General features: G+C 40.0%; 4 protein-coding genes across 6 annotated transcripts; 1 reads left to right on the top strand and 3 right to left on the bottom strand.

Annotated features, from left to right (window-relative positions):
• Positions 1-1,079: 1,079 nt before the first annotated feature.
• Positions 1,080-15,631, bottom strand: gfpt1 (glutamine--fructose-6-phosphate transaminase 1). Its single transcript, XM_034541652.1, has 19 exons — positions 15,494-15,631; positions 14,321-14,428; positions 13,781-13,888; positions 13,554-13,679; positions 13,372-13,430; positions 13,153-13,287; positions 13,003-13,064; positions 12,843-12,922; positions 12,645-12,753; positions 10,946-11,109; positions 9,285-9,380; positions 8,854-8,951; positions 8,516-8,636; positions 8,133-8,290; positions 5,679-5,793; positions 5,122-5,249; positions 4,619-4,786; positions 3,997-4,158; positions 1,080-2,929 (listed from the first exon to the last, which is right to left on the bottom strand). Exons 1-19 carry the CDS (start codon positions 15,498-15,500, stop codon positions 2,885-2,887), a joined length of 2,049 nt encoding a protein of 682 aa, XP_034397543.1. The 5' UTR covers positions 15,501-15,631; the 3' UTR covers positions 1,080-2,884.
• Positions 15,632-16,433: 802 nt separating this feature from the next.
• On the bottom strand, positions 16,434-20,767 carry nfu1 (NFU1 iron-sulfur cluster scaffold homolog (S. cerevisiae)). Its single transcript, XM_034541422.1, has 8 exons — positions 20,666-20,767; positions 19,471-19,571; positions 19,244-19,379; positions 17,895-17,961; positions 17,684-17,801; positions 17,519-17,582; positions 17,247-17,421; positions 16,434-16,564 (listed from the first exon to the last, which is right to left on the bottom strand). Exons 1-8 carry the CDS (start codon positions 20,722-20,724, stop codon positions 16,526-16,528), a joined length of 759 nt encoding a protein of 252 aa, XP_034397313.1. The 5' UTR covers positions 20,725-20,767; the 3' UTR covers positions 16,434-16,525.
• Positions 20,768-20,774: 7 nt separating this feature from the next.
• Positions 20,775-23,302, top strand: c9h9orf78 (chromosome 9 C9orf78 homolog). Its single transcript, XM_034541421.1, has 9 exons — positions 20,775-20,963; positions 21,129-21,188; positions 21,285-21,336; positions 21,435-21,505; positions 21,630-21,707; positions 22,013-22,210; positions 22,318-22,454; positions 22,558-22,662; positions 22,885-23,302. The coding sequence occupies exons 1-9, from the start codon at positions 20,887-20,889 to the stop codon at positions 22,980-22,982; spliced, it is 876 nt and encodes a 291-aa protein (XP_034397312.1). The 5' UTR covers positions 20,775-20,886; the 3' UTR covers positions 22,983-23,302.
• A 92-nt stretch (positions 23,303-23,394) lies between these two features.
• med22 (mediator complex subunit 22) lies at positions 23,395-27,192 on the bottom strand. 3 transcript variants are annotated; one of them, XM_034541425.1, is made up of 5 exons: positions 27,140-27,192; positions 26,719-26,876; positions 26,468-26,548; positions 25,525-25,733; positions 23,395-24,030 (listed from the first exon to the last, which is right to left on the bottom strand). In XM_034541425.1, exons 2-5 carry the CDS (start codon positions 26,839-26,841, stop codon positions 23,838-23,840), a joined length of 606 nt encoding a protein of 201 aa, XP_034397316.1. In that variant the 5' UTR covers positions 26,842-26,876; positions 27,140-27,192; the 3' UTR covers positions 23,395-23,837. The 3 variants fall into 3 exon arrangements, with proteins under 3 accessions (XP_034397316.1, XP_034397314.1, XP_034397317.1); XM_034541423.1 differs by having other exon boundaries at positions 27,069-27,180; XM_034541426.1 differs by lacking the exon at positions 23,395-24,030 and having other exon boundaries at positions 24,383-25,733; positions 26,719-27,192.
• Between the last annotated feature and the right edge of the window lie 88 nt (positions 27,193-27,280).

Here is a 27,280-nt window from a genome sequence, read left to right as displayed (position 1 = left end):
ATTAGGCTGGTGATGTCACAGGCCTACTACAAAAAATGGAGACCAAATCCTAAAATGGTCTGTCAAATGAAGGAAGAAAAACAACATAGTTGGTCCTCCCATAGGCTGTTTTCATAGCTGACTTTGAGCTCGTCATAGGATGAACAGCGCAGGTGTAGGTGATCACATGTCATAAAGCAGCTGTAATGAGTCTGTAAATGCTGCTGAAAGACTTGACTGCAGCACAGAGAACGCTACAGACTATGCTTCCTCTAGATGCAAGACTACCCACTAAACTCCTTGTGGTTGGCGCATGGAGGTTGTATTTGCTCAGAGCTGTGGCTATTTTCCACAATTACTCTGTAGCTGCACTTGAAGCCATGGTTGTGGTTAGTCGGTGCAATGAAATCCTTCTGAGAATTGCACTTGCTTTCACCAAGAGTATAGCTTTTTACCTTTCAACCATGCTGAGGCTGAACGCATTCCTCAGACTAACGCTGGCAGGTGTGCTCTTTTCACGAGGGGGACAGGACCAACGGAGACACTCAAACTGCTCCACCTGTGCGTCATCAAAGACCTTCAGAAACAACAGCTCCTCTCCTTTGTGCTTTGGAGGAGGAAGAACTGCGAGGTGGCTGACATCAGCGCTGCATGCCATGCCTGCACTCTGCCGATGTTCGCAGTCTGTTAGCGCGACCATCTTGGCCCTGTCAACTTGGTGCAGTAACTTCAGATCCACTGTCTCCACCATTATGACTTTGTGTCGATGCATCAGACAATTGCTGTCCACCTTCCAGACTGTGATAGGCTACTCTACACAAGTACTCGGAATTGTTTGGGATCTGTCATCACTCATAAGCAAACCCTGAATGTTTTGTGAATCTGGACTCTTAATAGAATGTACATGCAACTAACCAGAAATTACACTTTTAATATTGTTCCAAATGCAAGTCTATAACTGGATTTTTACTGCCTGTTTTTATTCCAATAAAATGTGACATATTTGCCGAGCAGTGTAATCCAGCAGTGTTTGGCCAATTGTCAATATTTCTGGACACTGTATAACTGTACACCCCTTTTCATCAAATGAGCTTGGACAATTCAAAGGGAAGTTACTTGACACTTTATTGCATCAGTTCCACTAATATATCGTGCACCACTCCACCAGTAATCTAACAGAGGTTGCTAGGATTCAGCGCAGGGTCCAGTCTATGCCTCTAGTCAAGAAATCTAAATCAAGCATGTATGTGTGTTACAAAAGTACCTGTAACATTGTCCAGTTTTCAAACCCTTTCACTGGCTCAGGAGAAGTTATATGTGATGGACAAATGTTTAGAGAAGAAACCAAAGCCATTTGGAACACACACACACACACACACACACACACACACACACACACACACACACACACACACACACACACACACACACACACACACACACACACACACACACACACACACACACACACACACACACACACACACACACACACACACACACACACACACACACACACACACACACACACACACACACACACACACACACACACACACACACACACACACACACACACACACACACACTTTCTATCTAAATAAACATCTGCAGTATAGTAATATTAGACATACTGCCATACAACTGTCTATATGCCCCCTTTAGGCCTTCATTCCACACAAACTACCAGCATCAGTACATGTTTGGCTACAATATAGGATGAACAAATACAAAATATATATGTTTTGGTTTACAACTACCAAAGCCATTGCAGAGATTTTTGGTTTGACAGTACATATTTCCAATGACAGTAACATTTCAAATCAAAGAGTAACTTCCATATTATAAAACTCATTGTTTTTGAAGGAAAAAAAAGAAAGAAGAAATGGCTACACATGGTCCCAACATTCTAGTAGTTGGGCTGGCAAGGTGTGGGTTGGTAACTGGGTGCAACTTTGACTTCAGGTTAGTAACTTCATCTCACTTAAATTATTTCAGTTTATAGTTTAAACTAGAGACAATCAATCAGCAATAAGGTCAGCATAAGAATCCCTAAAATGTGAACAGATAGCTTTTAAGTACCAGTATAATGTACAGAGAATGGCCAAAGCAGAAACAGTGTATCGTAACAAACATATCTCACACTTTAGTATATGTGGCATAGTAAACAAGGCCTATTCTAAATACAAAACACTAGGTTTATAGACAAGAAGAAGCTTCTATAACCTACCCAGTAAGGATTTTACACAGCAGCGTATATTAACAAGCTTTTCTGCGAGTAAGCTGTGTGTCCTCAGAAGAAAGTCTAAGAGAGGCAACGCTGGAAAACTGCGCTACAATTACAAAGAAACGATGACCTGTGGCTTGGAATGATTTAAGACGGTCGCTTACTTCAACTGTGGAGTAGAGACACTTCAAATAATTAGCTGCCAAAGAAAAAAATAACCAAACTACAAATGATTGGACTAAAGGAAAAAAGCCAGTAAGGTCTTTAAAACACAACTTCTGTCAGTTAAACAGCAGCTCCAAGATGCTCCCAGTGAGAGTTAACAACAGAAATAAACGGAGGGCACATAATAAACCAGAATGGTGATCAGTTAGCTTCACAAACCCAGAGCATGATGATGATGATGATGATGTTGATGATAATAGTGAAGATAGGTCAGTACCAGCCCAGACCTTGCCACCACACACAAAACTGCTTCTCTAACAATAATATGAAAATGATCCCAAAAAGGTTCTAGGAAAATAGAAGTGAGATACAGATAAGATTGCATTAAGAAGAGCCATGATGCACGATACATAAACAGGACATTGTTTTTTCTTGGCATACAGATGCTCCCACGCCACCTGTACACGTATGAATGTGTGGCCGCCAGGCTTCTGCTGTTACATGGTGATTGGTTCACTCTACGGTCACAGACTTGGCCAGGTTTCTTGGACAGTCCACCTGTATTTAAACAGAGGGAGGTCATTTACTACACAACAAACAGTCATGTAAATGGACAACAAGTCATAAGAAGTTTCTAATATTGACAGAATGCTACAGTCAAACTATCAAGTATGATTTAGCCAATTCATAACAACAACGGTTATCAAAGAACAGGGGAATACGTTAAGGAACCCAAAGTTACTTGTTTGTGTGAGTGAGAAACACTGACATTTAAACTGCGGTTGTCAGCACCTTTGCCATTAGAGCAGTCATGTGGTACACGGCCAGGGACACATAACTTAAAATTACACTGAATTTTAAAATGCATGTTCCTTATATTGAGGTGCAGAAATGTGGAACATTTCACCCTTTATATATCAAAATCATCCCAAAATCAAAAGTCCATATTTATCCTCTTACCTGGAGTGCCATTTATCAATCTACACTTTGTTGTCAAATTCCGTGAACATCTGGTCAAGGTCCGCTAACTGTCTGTTCAGTGTGAGTAATGATAAAAGATCCGGTGTTCATACACAGTTTAAGTTGTGTATTTGATTATAATTAGTTTTTATTTATATTTATTTTTGACTGACACACATGGTGGTAACGCAATCGATACTGTATGTGTGTTTGAGTAACCGTTAATATACAGAACAAGCGTATAGATTGTGTATCTATATGTAGTGGTTACAGACGGTCCAAGGCCTCCAGTCTGTCAATATAACTGACGGCCTTCAGATTTTTTCATCATTATTAAACAAGTTCCGTCAATGACCGAAAAATATTCGGTTACCGCAAACTCTGCGTAATAATTAAGATAAGAATATACGAAAATGCTCTTACAGGAGTATTCTTATTGTGACTATTTTTCAGTGACCAGTATAGGTAAACACTGGCAAACTGCTGATACTGAAAGCTTTTAGTTACAATGACGACTGCCAATGCAAAAGGTGAAGATGTGAGAGTTCAGAAAACAATATTTTACAGCATTTTTTTGTCTTAAGCCACAGGTGAGGTAATAAATCTCATCTGGTAAAACTGTCATGATTATCAGTTACCACTGGGTCTGAAGGAACAGTACTTACGTCGTAACCTCGGAGGACAGCCAGGTGGTAGGAAAGCAGCTGCAGTGGGATGACGCTCAGGACGCCCTGCAGGCAGTCCACACAGTGAGGCACTTTGATGGTGCTGCTGGAGTTCTTAGCGGTCTCGTAATCGTCTTTGTCACAGATCACGATGGGGCGGCCCTGTAAAATATAGCAAAGCAAAACATCTGTCAATCTCCCAAACCTGGATCTCTCTTAGTTGACTTTCACACCTCTTAAATCCACATCTGCCCCAGATTACTAACAGCAATGATGTCACACTGGAAGAGCCCTTCCTTATATTTAATGAGGTGAAGGATCAGAGGTGTGGCATGGACACGACTGGGAAAATCATCAAGTTTTTAAAACAACAATATGGAATTTAAGAATTTTTCAGATTTTCTGAATCACAATGGCGGCACAAAAAAACAACAACTTACTTGTAAAATCAGAGTTCCAATGAATTGACCACGTTAATGAGCATTTTAGTGACAGAGTTATAAATCGGCAGGGTCAATAATTAGGGTTCACCACTTCAACAGGATATTCAGGACTGTCGCTTTAATATTTCCTAAATATCACAACATTCATATTTTTTCGGGGGGCCGTATATAGGCCTTACCTGACGGGCAACAATTTGCTGCAGGGCGTTCTGACATTTGACATATGTGTGGTCTCTCATGATGATCATGATGACTGGCATGAGTTCGTCCACCAGGGCCAGGGGACCATGTTTCAGCTCTCCAGCCAGGATGCCTTCTGAATGCATGTATGTGATTTCCTTGATTTTCTACACAGGATGAAAAACACCCAAGGGTTAAAAAAAAAAAAAAGAAAGAAGGTATGCTTATGTCATTGTAGTTTATATAGAAAACAAAAACAAAGTCAGAGTGCACCTCTGAAGTAACACAACTTTTTAAATACTTTTATTGAATGCCAATATTCCATAAGGAGTGAGATATACAGTCAGACAATTATCTATAAAATAAAAAAAGGTACAACTTTGCTATTTGGTATTACTTGTATAAAGCCCTCAAGAGACATCTGACAGCATTACAAAATTGAAAGGAGAAGAAAAAAATAAATCAGTCAAAGCTGGTAGAAAAGAAGGTTGTATTTGCTCACCAGCGCTCCTTCCAGGCAAGTAGCATAATGGTAGCCTCTGCCCATGATTAGGACACTCTTATGTCGGTACAGCTTTGTTGCCAACTTCTGGATCTCATCATCCAAACTGAGGACCTCCTTAATCAGATCTAACAGAAAAACAGATCGGATTAAAGTTTTTTGAAAAGTGGCAAAGAAGAAGCACTATCATGCAAAATGTTAAATAAAATACTGTTAGATGCAGGAATTTGGTCTCAGACTCATTATGTTGAGAATGGGAGCGGCAGCGTGGCCAGACATTCTTCATTAGTTTACCATTAAGGACATTCCATCATGACTTAGATCCAGAGAAGCATACGAGAGCCTACAGCCTAAAGCGCTCTCTTCTTCTGATCCCATCCTCATCACTTAGCTTCCTTTTTTTCAAGAGGATTGTTTGAACAAACAACACAAATAAAACAGGCTTTAAGTGTACTTGATCATTGCCCTGAGAGCTGGTATTTGATCCCTTTACATTGTAATCTCACATGTGATCAGAATTAATTTTTCTGAACCAGAATACTTGTGGCTTGATTTACCTGGAAGCACACTCAGGCCCTGGATTATCTCTCGGCGTCTGGGCTGCATGGAAATCCTGTCATCGCACATCAAGAGTGCAAACATGATCAGGGCCACAAACTGGCTGGTGTAGGCCTGCAGAGAAAACAACAACAGATTGTGTTAAAGTTAGCATTATCACGAGTCACATTTTTATACAACAGCTGTCCGATGATCCATGCATGAACGTAGAATGGCCACAGCTACAACTGGACATTGCAGCATTCCTTGTTGTGACCCGATTACTAAAGATATAGTATTTTTTTCCTGTTTTAGTGGAGTTCTTAAGAGTTTGTGCTTCTCATCTCCCCAATAGGATAGTAAACTCGGTTTCCAGCTAATGATCTGCACCAGATTAGAAATGAAGGAGACGTGGGTTTTAGTTCCTTGCCAAGCAGCGCTAAAATGCATGCAGTTGAGCTCACTGAAGCTAGTGCTCTTCATCCTGGAGAACCTTGTGAAGACACATCACATCAGAGATGTGAGAGAGAGCGAGAGAGCTCTCTCTCTCTCTGTTCCTTCATCTCCAAGCATGTTTGGAGGCCTTCCATGCCCAATTGGAAAATTGAATCAGTGCTCGAGTGAAGCCAAGTCATTTCACGGGACCCTCCAGACTCAGAAATGGCAGTGTCCAGTGCCAAGGAAATAGCCATAAAACAGTTACACTGTTTTTCCCCCCCTGACAACACACTAACTACAGTCCCTCAGAACTCTGACAGTCTGTGCGTGCGGGTCAGATGTGGCAACATATGTAATCCACATAGTAAACTGTGTTGTTTTTTTTGGTGTTCTTGTCATCAACTTTTAATGGTTTTCATGCATAACATGCCAAATGTAACCCTGCAAAGATGACCACCCTTGTCTACAGCTCAAACATGAAACACTTTCATGACACAGTTCTGGACTAGAAAACACATTTTGTAACCAGATACATTCTTTAAGAATACTGCTACATAATTCAGAAAAACACTCCTCCATTTAGTCACTTGACCTGCCAGAAGGATTTGACTTGCTAGCATCAAAATATTTTCTCTCCACGCATTACATAAATCTCAAATATGATCATAGGAAATGGAAAAAGCTATTTCCCTTTTTTTTCTCTTCTCCAGTTAAAATTATATATATATATATATATATATATATATATATATATATATATATATATATATATATATATATATATATATATATATATATATATATATATATATATAATTAGAATGAAACAAAGAAATGCCGAATAAATTAATTTTAAATAACATAGCAGTTGAGTGCAATATGTGTTGTGTTCTCTATAGATTTGATGAGCAAAGGTTACAGTATTTGGTTGAGTTGGGTGTGGGTATTTGGCCCAGCAAGCCAAGCAGTAAATGATGGCGTCTGAGGCGTGCGCTGGGCCTTTGGAGCAGCACAAGCGTCCCTGAGCCAAGCCCAAGGGCTGGGCCAGAGAGGGACCTGCTACACTCTCTACACTAGCTGGGGCTCCAGTACTAGCAAAACCTTTTGGTTTTGAGAAGGGAGTGGGGAGCAAGGAAACCAAAGGTCCTAGCTTTACATGAGTTGAGATGAGAATATCAGGACGTCAACTCCCAAAGGGTTCAGTGGAGGAATAGGTCAGCTTCCAAGACGCAGGACCAGACTCACAAGGGAGTTTTCATCTTGGTTTCATTCAGTGGGCGTCAAGTTCATTTATGAGATGATGCAACACATTGGTGTAGTTTCTTCAAACTCAGTATATAGAAAGGTCAATTCACCCAAAACATAAGTATGTTCCCTATTACCCATGTGACATCTATCAATGCAAATATTTATGGTGGGATTTGATATGAAGTAAACCTCCTAACTGAAAATAAAATGTGTCAATTCTCATAGACAGGTCCTTGTGACCAGAGAAAATGGACACGTTGTTTTTCTCAACTGAGCAACAGTTCAGTGGGGCTTGATGAGTTAGCAGAATCTGGTAATGTACATATAAATGTGTAAAAAAAAGTTGTTTACATTACACTGAATTGTCACCAAGTATTTTGTCCAAAAGTATTGGCAAACATCCCTCTGGGACAAGTTAACCAATTGGCAGGTGTGAATCAATCAAAACAGGGGCTGAACTATCGATTATTTGCCCTTTCCCCTTAGTCGATAAAATAGTTTTTAAAAGTACATTTCCAAGAGCCTGAGACGATGCCTTCATAGTGCTTATTTTGTCCGACCAAAAGTAAAAAATTCACGTTATTCAATGTCACAGAATAGAAAGAAAACAAGCAAATTAACATTCAAGAAGCTGTAACGAATACATCTTCTAAGTCTGGGAAAGAGGAAAATATAAATGTGCGACCTAACCCTTTATCTGAAGAAAGCATAGCATTTTGCAATGTGTGTAGATACTGTAGACATTTCCCAGATATGGCAGCTTGCTGGTACATAAAAAACAGGCTCACCTTGGTGCTGGCTACTCCAATCTCAGGCCCGGCATTGATGTGGACTCCGCAGTCAGTCTCCCTGGAGATGGAGCTTCCCACTGTGTTGGTGATGCCCACTGTCAGAGCACCTCTCTCCTTACAGTAGCGCAGGGCCATGAGGCTGTCAGCAGTCTCCCCTGGATAATTGTCAGTAATAGAAAAACATAGCAGTTTATGAAATACACAAAAACATCCACACATTTAGAAGACTACAGCAGAACAGATGCAGGAAACTCAATTGTACTGCACAAGTTTGACTTTGAAAGAACAGACTCAAAGAGGAACACAACAAGTGATAAATCAATGGGAACCAGATTGGCACCCAGGGAGGGAAAGTGGGAAAATGGCACTGGCCATCCCACCTGATTGGCTGATGAAGAAGCAGACGTCGTCTCGGAAGACGGGAGTGTTCCTGTCCAAGAAGTCACTGGCCAGCTCCACCATGACAGGCAGTTCGGTTAGCTCCTCCAGCACTTGGCGGGTCTGGGAAAGCAACAGAGCACTGTTCAGCATCCTTCTGTTAAAACAAGCCAGTGGAGCTCAGAGCAGAGAGTGTGCCAGCGCACAAACCTCCCACCTGTGTCCACAATGCAGACATGACCTACTGGTCTGATGGATTCAATGTGAATGGCAAGACAGATGCGTTTCCATTATGTCCATTTCCATTTAAGAAAAAGCCTTTGGCAAGGTGGCTACTCACCGCAACCCCTGCATGGTAGCTGGTTCCGCACGCAATAAGGATAAGTCGCCGACACCTCTGGATCTCTTTGATGTGGTCCTTCAGGCCACCCAGTATCACTGAAAAGCAAAATAAACAGCTAACCCATCATTCTGCTACATTATTTTCCACCTCATTCAAAAAGTGCCAAAAACAGAACATGATCGTTGACAAGTTACTTAAGGAATTTTGCTGTTTTACATGCATGTAGCTCAGTAAAATCTACTCACAGTGAAAGATTTAACCACTTTTATCTTACAAACTCAATTTATGACATGACGGAGTAATATGCAGGCAACCAAAACGATCAATGTGTTCATGCATGGATTTAAACCACTTGCATGATGGGGCAGAGAAGAAAATAGTGCATTGATAGATGTTCTATTACATCAATGGCCACTGAAAAAACTAACCTGTGTTGTTGTCGAAGTTTATTCTGCCCCTCATTGTATTGAACACAGACTCCGGCTGCTCAAAAATCTCCTTCTGCATGAAGGAGCTGAAATTGCCTGTGGAGGGAGGAGGATGTCAGGGGAACATTTCCAACACTAATACAAAATAATTCAACGTAAATGCCTCTTAAGAACACAGTGATGGACTTTTTATAAAGTGTGCCGTCTGAGAAGGGTTGTGTTGACACAGTGCATTAAAACATAAACCACAAGCTCTGGGAGAAGCAAGAAGATCTTTACAATGTTTTACGAATAAAAATCAGGCTTCCCTGGAAATGTAGGGAGTTACTGTATTTTTGTTGCTATATTAACCTATTCAGAGCCACAAGGTAAGTCGTTCCTTAAATGAAGGAAAACAAACATGAGACATCAGGGAGATAAGTGTTTTGCCATTAATAATAAACTGACACCAAAGCATGCAAGCATTTTTAAGCCTGCCGCTAAGCAATTTAGGTCATGCAAATTAGGTTATTCAGCAAAAAGGCTCCAGAAACTGAAACGGAGGAGAGAGTCCGAGTAATGACAGGACCACAAAGGAATGTCGAGAGCAGCCAATATCAGTTTACATCTGCCCTCTGCTGGATGACTGAGGAAGAGTCAGTGGACATGAAGGAAATACAACATTTCTTATTTTGCATTGTTTCCTTCAGCTTTTGAGTGTTCACATCCATATTGGATGAACAGTGCAAGGCATGCCTCTCTTTTTTTATTCAACGTTCCCCAATTTAGCGACATAGCAGGAGGCTAATACTAGCAATTTTAATTTGATCAATACATTTTTTTTTATGCCCTTTAGAGCTGCAGAAATTAGCTATTTGCAGGTTTTAGCTTCTGGTAAATGAGAATGTATGAGAGTAAACATTTAGGGTTTTGGGGCTGTTACCATTAGACATCACTTTTAGCACTGGGAAGTTGTGAAGGCTGTTTCACAACTGTTTGACTTTTCAGGGATACAATTTAATGGAGAAAATATTCAGCAGATCAATAACAAATATTGTTGTAATAATAAAAATGCAGCCCTAATCCCCTTTCAAGAAGTAATTTGACACTTAAGAATATATATATATATATATATATATATATATATATATATATATATATATATATATATATATATTTATTTATTTGCTTTCTATAGTAAAGTTATGTGAGAGGTTGAACTCCAATCTCGACACCGTTCATGTGATGTACATTTTAATATTTAATTAATTAAATAAATAACAATTATTATATTAAAAAAAATCATTTTAAATTCTATGTGGGTACAAAGCTAAAAAAAAAAAAAATGTTTCACTGATCTACTACATCAACTCAGGTTCAGAGAGGGAAGGTGAGGGGGATAAACTCCTGCAACTCAGGGGTCATTTTAGTGACGTTGGCTTCCCTGGGGGTGCAACTGATCCAGAAGGGTTGCAACTAGCTGGATGATAACAAGGATGGCCTTAGGGCTGGACGTCAACAGACAGCTCAGACAGACAGTCTCCCATTAAGACGTACACAATAATAACAGGGATCGTGACAAAATTACAAGGCAGTTCACCAATGATTTATTTAAAGATTTGTGCAGGTGAAAAGTATGATGGGGAGAAAATTATTAGAGCAAAGGCTGGCCTTCCACTCACCCTTCATGATCTGCTGGAGCTCCATCTGCAGAGTTTGGACGGCGCGAGCTGGATAGTCTCCTGTCGTGCGCTTTATCCTGTGGATGGACAGCCGGCCTTCCACCACGGCAGCCACATCATCGTCCTCCAGGAAGATGACCCTATTTGTGTGCTCAATCACTGCGCTGTAGAGACAGAAAACAAACACCATCAAACATTCGGTTTATTAGGCCTTTACCCAAATCAGAATGTTATTATTTGAATCGGATTTGGCTGATCAATACAAAGATTCAAATGTTTGCTCTTTTTTTGGGGGGGGGGAATCTGGTCTCATTGATTACATTACATGTCATTTAGCTGACGCTTTTATGCAAAGCGACTTACAATAAGTGCATTCAACCATGAGTACAAACTCAGAACAACAAGAATCGAGAAAGTACAATTTCTTTAATAAAGTTAAACTATGTAAGATTCATGTTCAAAGCTCCGGGTCCCGTGGCCGCAGGAAATTCAGGATTCGAGTTAAAGTTTAACAATATTTAATGGCAAAGATAATACTCATGTAGCGTTCACGATCGTGGGGCCAGAAAGGAGGAACTCTCCACAGACGGACTGCAGCTCCCAAGGAGCCACAGACCGGGGCTGTCTCGAGTCTCCAGACCAGTAGAACCATGTCTCCCCAGAACAAATGCTCGGTCGTTAGTATGGTCATGCAAATGAATTCACACCTAAAGGTTAGTTCCATTGGTCAGTTCAAAGGATGCCGCAGTTCTGTTCGCTAAGCCAACTGATTAAGCTGGCGAGGTCAAAGCTCACTCTTCCGGTCAAGGACAGGAAGTTCCCCTTCACAATAAAACCCTATTATCCTGCCTTCAGAATAAAAGCAACACATTAGGTTTCAATCGGCATCCATTTTAACTATTGTCTAAACAATAAAACATTCATTCATTCTCATGCATCATACAGTTAATAATTACATTTGTCATTAAAACAGAATAATAAAACAGTGATCCTCTCTTATGTTTCATAATACATTCCTCCAGAATATTCCTCATAATATCCCAAATTAATTATCATATCTTTCTTTATGTATTAATTTAAAACATAAACTTCTCTTATCTACATGTGCAAATATATATAAAATCCACTACAACCTAACAACTATAAAGTGCTATCAGTAAGAGCCATTGAAGTGCTGATAAAGTGCTACTACGGCGCTACCTTCTCTATTCAAGGTGTAGTTGTATAGATATGAGTGGTGATGATTTCAGCTAGATTAACAAATCAAATGCGGACCACCAGTTTCAGAATTAACTGAAACTATTTTTACAATTCTCCACACGTGGCAGTCTGCCTCGAGATTCAACTCAGCGGGTGAGGGACGGTCGCTCAGAGTGGGAGGATCCACTCATGAGATCTCTTCCCAGGATGCTGGCATCCGTCAGGTGCATTTCCTCTGTGGCCGTGTAGTGCGACCGGCTCTAGGTTGGCTTGGAAAGGCCCGGGGTGAAGGAGGCTCCCAGCTTTTCTTTCCAAGTCATCACTACTCATATCTATACAACAAATGTGTGTATCTTTAAATTGTTTACAAGATAATTTCGTCATAGATCCAGACAGTCTTTACACTGCACAGATGGAGGAGGGACACATAATTGGGGAGCATTAAAAAAATCTTTGGATGCTGTAAAAAAGTAGATGCAGAGATAAGGTATCAGCTTACCTTGCATCAGAGGCAAAGTAATACTCCACAGCTTTCTCATCCACAGGGAACAAGCAGGTGTCCTGGTCTATCCTGGGTAGGGCAGTGCAGCCCTTCTTCTCTTTCGCGCCTGAGGAAAAAAAGAAAAACTGGCCTCGGTCACACTTTTGCAATCAAACATAGACACAAATCAGACTAAAAGCAGAAGTTCTAACTTACAGGAGCGGTAGAGCACAGGAATATGATCCGTGGACAGCTTGTGTTCACTCCTCACTCCCATCAGCAGGGGACTTCCCCTCCTGCACAGCAAAATCTCTATGAACCAACAATACTTTAATCACCAATAACTAACAGTTTGACAGCATCAGTGGGAGTGTACCGTGTGCCAACTGCCTCTCCAGGGTAGTGGACACTTTTGAAGACCAGGGCAAAAGCTCCCTCCTGGCAGTTAGAGGAATACACTCATCAAACAGGCTCTTTTATCTGTTAATTACTTCAGGAGCAGTAGTGTGCATAAGTAGGTCCTTACTAGCTGCTGAGTAACCCGTTCCACCAGTGTAGCGAAACTGATGTCATCATTCTCCCGGTTGTCAAACATGTACTTCACCAGCTTGGCAATGGTTTCTGTGTCAGTCTCTGACTCAAACTCATAGCCTTTGCTCTCCTGTGGAGATGGAAAGAGAGTTAATCCCGTCTCCTGGCGGTGTGATGAAAACGTGTCTAACGTTTATGATCAATATTTGCTCACCAAGAATTTCCTTAGGTCCTTGTAGTTGGTGATAATGCCATTGTGAATGACAATGAACTCTGCAGACCAGAAAGATTGTCAGAAACTTTAAGATATCAAGATACCTGCAACCAGGTCTAAACAGTGACTGAGCTGTCAGCTGTGTGCAGTAAGTTAGCTTTGCATCATTAAACAAAACTGACCATTGTTCTTGTCAGACCGATGTGGATGGCTGTTAACTGGACTTGGTGCACCGTGGGTAGCCCAGCGGGTGTGAGCAATGCCGAGATGAACATCAAACTCTACATCCAGTTCAATATCCTGCTGCTCTGAAGGGCAACACATACAATATTCAGTACCTCACAGTATACAGAATGACAAATCGACAAAGCATTATTTGTTAATGGTTGATTCATGGCACTTGGCTTACTGTCGATCTCCTCATCAAGAGCCTTCACTTTTCCACGTTGCTTTATCAGTCGGATGGACTTTGCATTCGACTCCCAGTCCTTGCCATCACCAGCATCTATTCCCACACCTAACAAAATACAATAAAATAAAAGAGTTTGTATACGAACTACAGTGATGACAGGTCCTTTATTATAAATAAATATTACAGTGTCATTACATATTTGCAAATGATGTCTGGTGTTTGTGGTCTAATGTCAGAATTGAATTTCAAGAAAAGATGGTAATGGTTGTTCAATTATTCACAAAGAACATCAGTCTCTCTTGTGTTTCTAACACTTTCTTAACTAAAAAATAAACAACACATCAAGTGGGACTGATGAGATGTTTCTAATGCTGCATTAACTGTTGCATTATAATGGACACGCTGTAAATACCATCAACAAATGGGTGGCATTATCGGAATAACTGTTCTACAGGCAGAAAATGAGGAGACAGTCAAGGAAATAGGCCTGATAATAAAGTGTGTGCTGTTGATAAGAGCCTTTTCCATCTCACTCACCAGCTGAGTCGTAGCCTCTGTACTCCAGACGGTGCAGACCTTTGAGGAGGATCTCAAGGATCTCACGGCGAGTCCTTGGCACTTGGTAGTTGAGATAGGCAAAGATTCCTGGGAAGAAGAAGGAACATCATTTCAACATTCAGTGCTGTGTTTCTATAAAAAAAAATGTCTCCCATCTAAAATAGACCTTTTTTTGTTAATTAGCCAAAGGGATGCATGAAATACAGCCCCGTTAAACAGCTAAGCACCAACAGACAAACGCAAATATAGAGCCAGAGGTCTGTCTGGTTCAACAGAGCGTTCATTCACAGCAGCAGATGTTGAGGGAATGCAGTGAGGAAGAAATCGCCAAGGAAAAAAAGTGTAGTGGAGGCAAAAATGACACCAACCGCTGTTTCTCTTTATATTAATAGAGAAGCATTTGTTTGTATATCCTAAGAATACCAACTAACGCTAGTCTATCTGTTCAGATAGGCGTAATCTGAGATTGTAGTGACAGTGATGGGAGACAGAGACGCCTCAGTTATCAGACCATGACCAGGCCAGACAACGTGGGAACAGGGACAGACACTAGCGCAGCATCTCAACTACTGATCACGACAAAGGAAATCATTGCTGTGGTTCATTCAATATAAGTTCAACGTTAGTGCACGAGTGTCACATCAAAGCCTATATGGTCACTACATCTCACGCTTTACATTTTAAACCACAAAAAGTATTAACTACTCCAATTAGAACCTAATGGCACTATTGACTAATAGCTAAGTCTAAACATGTACCGCTAACTCAACACATCGGAGTGACAGAGGTTGAGTGGAACGTAAAAAGTTACCCGACGACGTCACGTCACCAGCGGATGATGCGTGAGCAGGAAGCATCACTTTAACATCACTCGCAGATATCGACTTGCGAACACTGTCTAAACATTGTTAACTTAAAACACACATAAGGCGTGTAACGTCAACTTTACGTGAATGAAACATTGTTTGCTGAATAATTAGCTCGCTGACAGCATCAACAGCTCAGTTAGCCACCCCTAGCTAGCTAGTTTCAGCTGACTAACAGTAACTAACGACAAGAGCAGAATTCCAGACTGCTGTTCTGGTAAATGTGGAATAAGGTACTAGTACCTCCCAACGAACGACATACGTGTAAAATGTGCTCAGTACTCACCACACATGTCGACAGTTCGGTCGCCAGTTACAGCTGCTCGGTTATCCTGTCATATATTGACCTCGACTCGTTTTAACTGACTCGAAGCCATGGCGCATTGTGATTGGTCGAGTTGTACACGTTGCACCTCCCTCCTTTACGCGATGGCTTAACCGGAGGTGGCTGCCTACTCTGGACTCAGGCGGTTCGGGAGCAAACGTGGCATCAGGATGCATATCCGTAGACTGGTTATTCAACACACCTAGAGTCAACATTACTAAGCGATAACTGGCCTGTTCTCCCTGTCAACCGCTAAGCAATGTAGAATCTCGTAAATCAATGCAACACTATAACTAATTGTCGATTACCGTTTAGATTAAATTATTATACACATACTACAATATGTCTCCTGTCTTAAATCCTCTAGCCACACACCATTTTGACAAGTCACCAAAAGTTCTGTTAATGTTTTCAAACTCCAAGGGTGCAAAATTGTAGGTACATCCATCAGTAATTTCTTGAAAAATACTTAACTAGTCTGACAAACATTTGTCATGACATCAGCTCTTTGTATTATGTCATACACACACACACACACATAAATATATATATATATATATATATATATATATATATATGTGTGTGTGTTTAGTATGTAGTACATATGATAGTATAGTAAAGTATGATTAATGTTACATTATGTCATGCAACATTGTGATAATGCAATTAGATTAGGAGGAAGGACAGTCATCAAATATTTGAACAAACTTTATTTATATACATACTGTATATCTTTTGACTAGTGACTGATTCAAAAGGTGTAACAATGTGAAATAATAAATACAATTTATTGCAGCTCTACAGTTATCAGTTTGTATTTCTGGGCTCTTTAGTCTCCCTTTGGCAGAAAATTGTCACCAAATCCAAGATATTATCTGGATGAATGATGATGACAGCTATGCAATACTAAAGCTCATTTTATTGCAACTATGACTTGCAGTAAAGAAGTTGGCTGGGGGAGGGAGGAATGTGTAAATGTGGTTTCAGTGCAGTTCAAACTTGAGCAGCCTCCTCCTCGTCCTCGTCCTTTACCTGTGGAAGAAAATAACACGGTCAGTACACACTTTCAAGTTACACTGACTTTCCCCACCACATAATGCTGATCTAAACTTCCAGAAGCACACGTCTAATATTTACAAGACTGCCTTTTATCATCTTAGACATATATCTGAAGTTAGATGGTTCCTGTCACAGTGAGATTCTGAAAAGCTGGTTCATGTATTAATTTCCATTGTTTTAATGCGCTATCTTCGTTAAATAAACTCCAGCAAGCATTAACAAGATATTTTAACTTCTCTTTACTGGCTCCCAGTAAAATAAATAATTTATTTTAAAATACTTACTGTATATACTTAATTATAAGATTAAACTTATTAATTATATTTTGAAATTAAACAAATTGTCAATATTTGTGTTTTGGAGGTATGGAATATACCCAGTGATATTTGTAAAATAGGATATCTTCACAAAATATATATATCTATATATCTATAAATGGTGTGATTACATCCTACATTGTTGAATACAGCTACACTTCTGAGTAATGACAAGGCTAGTGCCATTCTAAATAGTTATTTAATCATAAAAAATAATACAAAATACAGTGCTTATACAACGTACACAATTACAACGTAAACATTTGTTTTTTAAAGTCTTGGCTGCTCTGAAATGTATCTGGCATGTTAAATACATATTCTCTGGCAGGAGAACAAACCTGCTCCACTGATTCAACTTCGGGGACGTAAAACTGCAGCATGTTTTGGATTCCACTCTTCAAAGTAACCATGGAACTGGGACAACTGGTGCAGGAGCCCTGCAGCTTCAGTTTTACAATGCCGTCCTCAAACCCCCGATACACAACATCACCTCCATCTTCCTGCACTGTTGGCCTGGGGGGAGAAAAACATTAATACGTGTGGAGAAAGGACATAAATCTGAGGTAACATGAAACAGATGCTGGTATAATATTAGATTGCATCTTCACACCTTATTCGAGTATCCAGCAGTTCTTTTATCATAGCAACTACTTCATCATCATCATCGGATGGTGCTGAAAAGACAAGTCAAGATGTCTTGGCATTCAGAAACACTTTGCCTTTACCATTCTGTCTATTTCAGTGTTTTCCCCGCACAGCTGGTAGAAATCCTTACCTGTATCTGCACTAGGTGTGCTGTCCTCATTGACTACAGGAAGTCCAGAAGTGAAAAAATCCATGATGGCAGCAAATACATCGGGCTTGATAACTTTCCATTCCATGTTTTCATCAGACTAAACAGAGACAGAAAGAAAACAAGCTATTCCAAGCAATGACAATATGATGTGCTTCACTATGAGGTTCATGTAAACTTGACCTGGTTTTACCCGTGATATGGTGATAAAGTCGGGGCCCAGGAAGACACTCTTGACTCCCTCAATCCTAAATAGCTGTCTGAAGACAACACAGAACTTTACTGATTTCTGTTTACATTTGGAATGAAATACAAGGTTATTTGACACTTACAATTTGTTTAATTTTTTAAAAAATATATAAAAAAGGCTATACAACCCAAACAAATTATAAATATTATGCTTAAAAACTCAAAGAAAACATACACATTTTCCATGCACTAGTCAAACATATCAAACAATTGACTAAATATTAAAGCATTAAAACTTATCATTACTGATTTGAAACTGCTTCAATACTTTTTGCTTCAGAATCAAACCAGCTGTGTTACACACACACACACACACACACACACACACACACACACACACACACACACACACACACACACACACACACACACACACACACACACACACACACACACACACACACACACACACACACACACACACACACACACACACACACACACACACACACACACACACACACACACACACACACACACACACACACTGCTATTTACCTTTTAAATATAAAATTGTATGCCCTCAATGTTGTGACAATATTCCCCTGTTGTATTTAATATTTTTTCAAGGCATTGTATCAAAGTTAAAGTCAGTATCGTGACAACATTACTATGACTCGATGTCTTTTATATATACACTGCCATTCAAAAGTTTGGGATCGCCTGCCATAAATATTACAGTCGCATTGCAGTCAAATGTCTGAGGGGACTGCTATTCTATTTTATTGAAATGTCATTCAAGGTTTTAGATCATAGACAGTCCTCTTTACTCATGGATGTTTTTATTTTATTTATTGAAGTAAAGAAGAAAACATCAACATAACAAGTGATTCCAAACTTTTAAACAGCAGAGTATGTCAAACTTTTAATCTAATATATTATTCATTACGGCACATACATCTGCTGTTACAAGTGAATTATTTGAAGCTCAATTAGATGCAAAAGCTCAAACAAGCAACATAATCTAATCATGTATTGTTTCACACATTTTAAGGCATTGGACTGGATAGATAAGCGTTAAGGACAGTGTCTGCAGACTCAAGGAAAACCTGAGCAGCACACATAAGTCTTTGCTATTTCTTATTTTGTGAGTGCATAAGTTGCTTTGGTACTAATGCAACTGGTATGGCATGTGAATAAATCTTACCAAACAGAAATTATAAAGGCTGCATTCAATTTCGGAGTGAGATGCCGGGAACACAGTAAACATCAATATTATAATTTAATTTTTCCTGCTAATGTGTATCAGTGTGAAATCAATGTATTACTCTCATTCAGTGACCTGGAATATACCTGGCTAAGGGTGAGCAGTGAGCGTCCCGAGGGCCTGCAAAATTCATAGTCCCGGATTCAAGAACTGTGCGGCCAGGCAGAAACTTTAGGCTGTTTGGATTTGGTGTGTCCTGGGTCTGCACAAACATTGTCCTTCCTGGAAGGAGACAAAACATAAAGACAAGAATGAAGTCATATATAGTGTTTTCCAAGTTAGACAGCTATGAGGATGTTGCAGGCATACAAACCTGGAACAACCCAATGGGGGTTTTGTGGCCATCTGTTTGGGACTGCTGTGTTATGTGAAGGCCAGTGTAATCCGGCGCTCTGATAGCCACTGACTGTGAGACTGACACACCCCAAAGAAGAGATTAAAAAGGCTATTACAGCAAAAATCACACGTTAGTAACAAATTGATACTGCTAAGAACTGAATATTCACTGCCCACGCAAGCCTGTTTCATTTCCTCCCTACCACATGGGAGGGAGTAATAGATTCAAAGAGGATCAGTTAATTCACAAAAAGCCTTTTTCTTTAATCATCATTTCTCTTTGTCCTTGACAAGGAGTCGCCGCAATACATGTCTGTGTTTGACTAAATTATATAAATAAGCTTTTATTATAAAGCACCTTTAAATTTAGAATGTTGTGATTACTGACATGAAAATACATCCACATATACACCATGGGATATAAATTATCATTTTTGTGTGGCACAGTGGTGCAGTGATTTGTTACTGTCACCTCAAAGACAGTTCTGGTGTCAAATTTGCCAGTGGGCTGGGACATTTCTACTCTAAAAACATGCAGGTTAGGTTAATTGGTGACACAAAATTACAAGAATAACACAGCTCCACATCAGATAAGAGACACTGTGCATACAACAGTGATAGCAAAGTAACTTCGAAAAACCCACTTCGCAAAAATCTTTGGAGGGAGTCTTTTGACATGCAATAAGGTTTATTTTCTAACAAAACAGTTGGAGTAGGACGGCTGTAGCTCATGGGGAGAGTGGTCGCCCTCCAATGGCAGCCTGCTATTTCCTGACAGACCCCATGGAGTCAAAGCTATTCACGAGCCACTGACAAAGGCCACTATCTATAGTTTGACTTGAAGGGGGCGTATTTATTTATATAAGTAAAGTTAATGTTGTTGGACTTAGATAAGTATAGTTATAGTACGGCATTAACTTAACAAACAAACGTTGATAGCTGTCTTACTCAGATTGTAAGAGTTAACTTAAAACAGTAAAAGACACGTACATTACATCACGCTGCTCTAATAAGTAATAATCCTTGTGCGTCACTCTGCAACTTAGCTAACAGTTAGCTAACTGTTAAGTTAACGTCTCTGGTACGTGAGAGGTCGATGCATTCGTACAAGCATCAAACAAGTGAAATTAGAGGACATCGCACTCTCACAACTGACGGACAGTTAAACTTACGGACGTGAAATCCTTGCTGAAATACCCAACAACCTGACGACCTGCCTGTAAGTCGCCATGTTTGTTTTGGTGACATAAGACCGGAAGTAGTTTATTCTGTCTGCGGAAGTGACGTCTATTATTGTGCGTTTGCTTAAATTCACCCCTCAACGTCCAACCATCTGCTATCGTTTAGCGCAATTTTTTCGAAAGCTCCGCTATAACGTTAAGCTGCATCAAATATGCCGTCTGGCAAAAACTTCAGGCGGAGAAGGGACTCGTCAGATGTGGAGGAGGATGAGATAACTAAAGAAGTCAGGTAAAATGCTTAAATACTTGCTGACGTTGGATTAACGTTATGCTAGCTAAAGTAGCCAACTGCGCCCTCCGTTAAAAACAAGAACTTCCTATGTATTAACGGATATTGTGTTTTATTGTTTTGTTTCATTCCATTTATAATTTACGTGTATTCGTTGTTGTTTAGATCAAAAGTAGAAGAGGCAAAAGAGCTACAGAGTTTGCGGAAACGACAGACCGGAGTCAGGTAACGTGAATGTTCACCGTGTCATGCTGTTTCTCAAACTATGTAACCACATGTTTTCAATTGACTTATCTAACATGCGGTTTCCTTTTTGTTTAGTGTGACCGCCCTGTTGGTTGGGGAGAAACTGCCACCAGATGCTGAAACTGATGTGAGTAACTTTTTTAGAATGTGTATTTGTTAGGATTAACTAAAATGTGTTTTTTGTGTGTCTATTTGTCTCATTCATTGTATCTTACAATCTTATAGAATGACCCTTTCAAACTGAAGACTGGAGGAGTTGTCGATATGAAGAAAGCCAAAGACAGGAATAGGGACATGTAAGTTAATCAAGAATGTTCTTGGTGTGATTTAACATTGTATTTGATCTAGTATGTCATATAAATGTGTGTCATCATATATAACACTGATTTGACTCCAGATGATCTTTTGTTTCACTTGCAGGACAGAAGAGGAGACAGACTTGAACCTTGGCACTTCCTTTTCTGCGGAAACTAACAGAAGAGATGAAGATGCGGACATGTATGTCTATTTTTCGTTTGTGAGACACACGTGCACACAATCTCACTCTTTGGTGAAAGGTTCATCCCAATCACCACCTTAACCACAGCACCTATTTCTTAATTTGTTCTACATTGAGAAATCAAGGTCTCATTTTAATTTGAAAGGTTAATGCATTTCCTGCAATTGTTAAGAGCACATATAAAATGACAAGATGCAAGATTGACATCCACAACATTTAGTACACAGTTATGGATATTCACTGAGTTATTTACAAAGGGCTTCATAACAACAAAGTGTTTCCTTTCATAAATCTACCCTCATAGGATGAAATATATCGAGACAGAACTGAAAAAGAAAAAGGGGTTGGTGGAAGCCGTGGAACAGAAAGTTAAGGTGAAAAATGCAGAGGACCACCTGTATGAGCTGCCTGAGAGCATCCGAGTCAATTCTGCCAAGAAGACAGAGGAGATGTTGTCCAATCAGATGCTGAGTGGGATCCCTGAAGTCGATCTCGGCATTGAGTACGTATAGGAGATTATGGGAGTTATTATTGGTCACATGGAAGTGACTAGCTTACAGACAGGATACAACTGTTACTGACAGCCTGCTTCTGTGATTTCTTTCCCAGCGCAAAGATAAAGAACATTATCCAGACGGAGGATGCAAAAGCCAAGCTTCTAGCAGAACAAAGGAACAAGAAAAAAGACCAAGGCACATCATTTGTACCCACCAACATCGCCGTCAACTACGTCCAACACAACCGCTGTGAGTCCTGTCAATCTGTCAACATAGGGTTTCAAATAGTGAGAGCACACCCTAAGGTAATGAGGTGAAATCTTGGTTAAATTATGTAAATATCTTTTCTCAGTCTATCGTGAGGATGTTAACGCACCACAGAGGCACCACAGACACCGAGAAGAGCCCAAAGCCAGGCCGCTGCGTGTGGGGGACACAGAGAAACCGGGTCCAGAGGGTAAGAGACGGTTCCTTCTTGTATACCAGCTCAGTAACAATAGACTGTAAAATACTGCTAGAATCTGTGTAAGCACACTTAAACAGAAGCATATACAATTGTACTTGTTTTTATTTACTCTGGCATTAGCAACATGATTTAGGTTGATTGTTTCTACAAATAGCAAAACATTTGCTCACTGGTCTTCTGAAACATAATCTGATTTATACCTTCTGTTTCCAGTTTCAACACCAGCCAACTTCCGTAAACGTCCAAACAACGAAAAGGCAACAGATGACTACCATTATGAGAAGTTCAAGAAGATGAATCGCCGATATTAAGGAGCTTGATGTTGTTTTTACAAGAATAATTTACTCAACTTGAAATTCATCTTTCTAAAGATTGAAGCCTTCAGATGAGTTAAGATAATTTGCAGACTGATTTTCTCAATCAACTATTAAAAGAAGGACCCCCAAGCCAGTGTAGTGCTTTGTAAATATTTTTTAAAACCTGTGGTTAACTGTAAACAGTAAATTTGCATGTCATGTTTAAGGATAATTCCACATTGAGGAAATCACATGGCTTAAATGGCTCAGGATTGTCTGATAACCAAGAAATCACCTTGAAAAAAGATTAAATTGAGTGGTATTCTTGCTCTGAATGATTTGCTTTTTATTCTGTTAAATGTTTACTTTTAGTTGTATAACTGTTTCAAAGGCTTTCAAAAGAATAAAAAAGTAAAACTACAAGATTTAGGTTGTCCTTTAATGTGACTAGTGCTTAGAAGTAAAAAAACATTACAAAATAAATGTAAGAACATAAACTCATTCAGTCAGACTTAAAAATGGAAAACAAAGTATACGGGTAATTAACTGCTGCAACAGTATTACAAAAAAAGTTGTCTGCATTTTTTGCTTTACTTCAATATGCAGTATATAAATCAATGTATGCAGATTTATAAAGTCATTTAAAATGAGGGGAATGTTACATCTGATGTGTTACACAGGTCATCACTGATTCTAATGACTTTCCAGATATTTAGTACAGATTCTATATTTCACTCTTTTGCAAATCTTCATTGCCAAAGTCTACTTTTTAGTTAGTTTTAGTCTACAGTGGCAGACCAAATAAACTAATTCACACTAACTAAATTAGCCAAACCACCGAAGTACAAACTCAAGAGTCCTCTTTTTTCCTCACAGCTTCTCTATAGAGGAAGTTCCGTGTCCGTTGAGGTGGTGCTGGGGGTTTGTCTCCTGAGAAGGAGGTCCCTCCACATCCTCTCGGTCGCCCTGGGTAGAGCTGCAGCTGCTGCCTGGCGAGGCCCAACTGTCTCGTCGGCGGTAGGCCTCGTACAGTGGCAGATCAGTGCTGTCCCACTGACTGTAGCTTTGCAGAGCGGAAACCAGTAGGAGGCAAAGAATCAGCGCAGCACAGAAAGAGAGAAGCAGACGAGAGCGGCAGGTCAGAATAAGCACATTCATCCATGAAAGGCACCCATACGATAGAAGCATGGAGGTTATGCAGAAGCACTGGAAACTGAATCAACACCTAAAATGGCTGCATATTAATTAGATACTGTGGTTAGAGGGGCCACTTATCAGCTATTCAGCAACAAAGTGTGATTAGTTGCTGATGGAGGAGAAAGCAGAGGGAGGAAGGAAGGCCCACACCCAGCATGCTCCAAACAGAACTGAAAGACACTTCTTAATACTTTCTCACAGAAAACAAGACACACTACTACAGTGTTTTGTCTACTTTATTTCTTAATCATTCTGGTTTCTAATGGAACAGCTGGGACAAACTGGTATACAAGTGCAACCACACGCGTGATCGATATTGCCTGCAGATTACAGCTTGAGTCACTTGTGGTCTTAAGGACGGAATCATTTAAACATGAGAACCTAACTGCTTTTACCCCCCCCAAAAAAGGTCTACTTGAGAAACTTTCAGATTTGACCTAAAATAAATAACTGCAAGACTTAATTTGACTGTCTGAACCAAGCATTCATCCACAGTCCATCCTTAAAACCTACCATTCAGGTCATCACCTCTACATTTATGATTTGAATATTATATATAAATAATATTGAATGATACATCTATAAAATATATACTAATATTCTGATTTAATGTGTAATTCGTCTAAAAGGAGATTCCCTACAAAAGCTTTGTTTTGGAACACTTCAGTCTTCTGACAGCCATCTAAAAATGAATCCATGTAGAAAATACCATTTGCTTTAATTTGTTGGATTTTGATTAACTCTGGTTGTAACGTCTATTAAAATTATTTTAGTAATGAATTAACTATGTGAAAAGGCCTCACTCCCATGTGCCTGACAAACACTTTTGGAAAGCATTTAGAAATAAACTCAGCAGTAGATCAACGAACAAACTTTCTTTTCTCAATTATGAAATGCATCCCATCACCATTCAAGCCCTCAGAGAGTTCAATGCAGTTGACTAATGCAGTTTGAAAACCAAAAAGGTACATGTTGAACTGTGATTGTTCAAGAGCTGGATACATTTACACAGCTAATATTCAGTTGAATTCCCCTTTGTTGCGAACATCCTCTCAAATTGGGCCAATTATGACAAACGTCATAGAGCAGAAAAACTCAAGGCACTTACTAATCAATAGTCACTTAGCGAGATGCTCTCCATCACAATGACCCTCAGCAATGATCTCTGTTGATGAATGGGAATGTCTGGATATGACAATGAGATAAATTCAAGCCCAAAAGTGTCAGATTTAGATGAGGCAAGAACTAAACCCTTCCTTGGGTTCAGCAATGAAAATGGTGAATGTGAGACAGTACATGGTGCAGGGCATGGGACAATAGAGGGGTAGTGGGATGGGGGCAAGTATGAGCCTACTTGTACCTGGAGGAGTAATATTCTTCCTCTAGCTCATACAGGTCGATGGCGATCTCGTCACGGAGTGAGGTGAGTTTCTTGTCACACTCCTCCTGCAGCGAGCGGAGCTGCTGGTTCTGGAGGCTGATGGCGTCGTTCACCGAGGGAAAGTCATTCAGAATCAGGAACTGCTTCAGATCGGACACCAGCTTCATCAGGGACTCGCCAGCTCGTACCTGTTCCAACACAGAAGTGGGGAAATCAGGGTCAGAAATAAATCATGCATTTTACTTTATCTTTAACGTCTTAAACACTGCAGTCCTTAGTCAGCAAGTACAAACTGAACAATGTTTCCATTTACAGGAATGGCACAACCATAAAACATCATTTGTATGAAGCTTTGGAACGAGTCAATACAGAACTTACATGTAATACTGTGAGACAGCGGTGAATACAATTATTATTTTTCAACCTTACAGCTCCAAGTGAAGCATTGCCAATTACATTCATTCAGAAACCAGCAAAACCCAAATTAAGTCTTCGTCAAATGTTGGCTGAGAGAACTTGTGTGCTTGCTTCTCAATGCATTTACTTCAGAAGGTAGCAAAACAACAACACTCAGAGTATGCCAACACTCAGAAGTATTTTTATTCAGTCATCCCACACACACACAAGACAATAAGTATAAACAGTATGCATAATATGACTGAGAAGGCCAAGGCAGAAGCACCGTGCTTATAAATGTCAAATTACATTACATGTCATTTGGCTGATGCTTTTATCCAAAGCGACTTACAATAAGTGCATTGTGCAATATGTACATTTGAATTCCTTAATACAATAATCATACAACTTTTCTCTGTGCAGTCTCCCATCTTTCCTCTCTCTATGAAATACAATACTAACACGATTGCTAAAAACAACTGAGTTGTTGCATATTCTGGACAACTGAGCATTGTGCAATACTTACAATGTTGGCAGCTCTCACGTGCATTTCATAATGGTCCTGCTCTGCTTGGGTCGCTCTGGCCACCTGCGTCTCATCCTCTATCTGGAGAGAGCAGACAGAGTGAGCACGTCACACATTAAGAGAGAGGAAAGACAGGACGCGGAGGGATATTATTAGTCTTATGTCCTGCTTTCCACCAGAAGTAATACACATAAAACACGTGCAAATGAGCTGAGAAAGTAGTAACGTTAGCGAGAGAAACATTCAAGTACCTTTGCTGTTTTGATAATTTCTGTCAAGTTGTCCAGAATGGACCGGATGTCGTCTTTCAGCCTCTTGTTGTAGTTCTGCAGCAGAGACTCTTTGCTTTGAGGCAGCACCCTCTGAGTCGCCATCGTGCTCAGAAAAAGGGCGACACGGCGCAGGGCACCTGTTCACGTCACGCAAACGTCACTCACAGCTCCGTTCAGCTCGCGAGTGAGAAGCTAGCTGGCTAGCATGAAAAGGCGCGTGCTTTCACAACAGAAACGAGACACATGTGTAGCGGACGTAGTTTAAATACCTGCACCGCTGAATACATATCTCTATTACACGTCCCGTAATGGAAATCTCGTATTCTTACCGCATACTTTGAACACAATGTCGTTATTGTAAAAAATGAGACCCGCGTTCGCTCTTCTTCTCAATATTTACCGGCGCTAACATCCGGCGAGTCTGTGCTTCCGCCCTCTAGTGAAACAGCGAGCGGCTCGTTTTCTTTGTAATACACAGACTGTATATAAGAAGCAATACTCAGGCTTACTTTTCACGCCCATTTGAGATCTCCAGAGGACG

This window comes from Cyclopterus lumpus, chromosome 9, assembly GCF_009769545.1.
Source record: "Cyclopterus lumpus isolate fCycLum1 chromosome 9, fCycLum1.pri, whole genome shotgun sequence".
Taxonomy (NCBI): Eukaryota; Metazoa; Chordata; class Actinopteri; order Perciformes; family Cyclopteridae; genus Cyclopterus; species Cyclopterus lumpus.
Note: the sequence above shows the minus strand (reverse complement) of the source record. Positions and strands in the feature narration are given on the sequence as shown.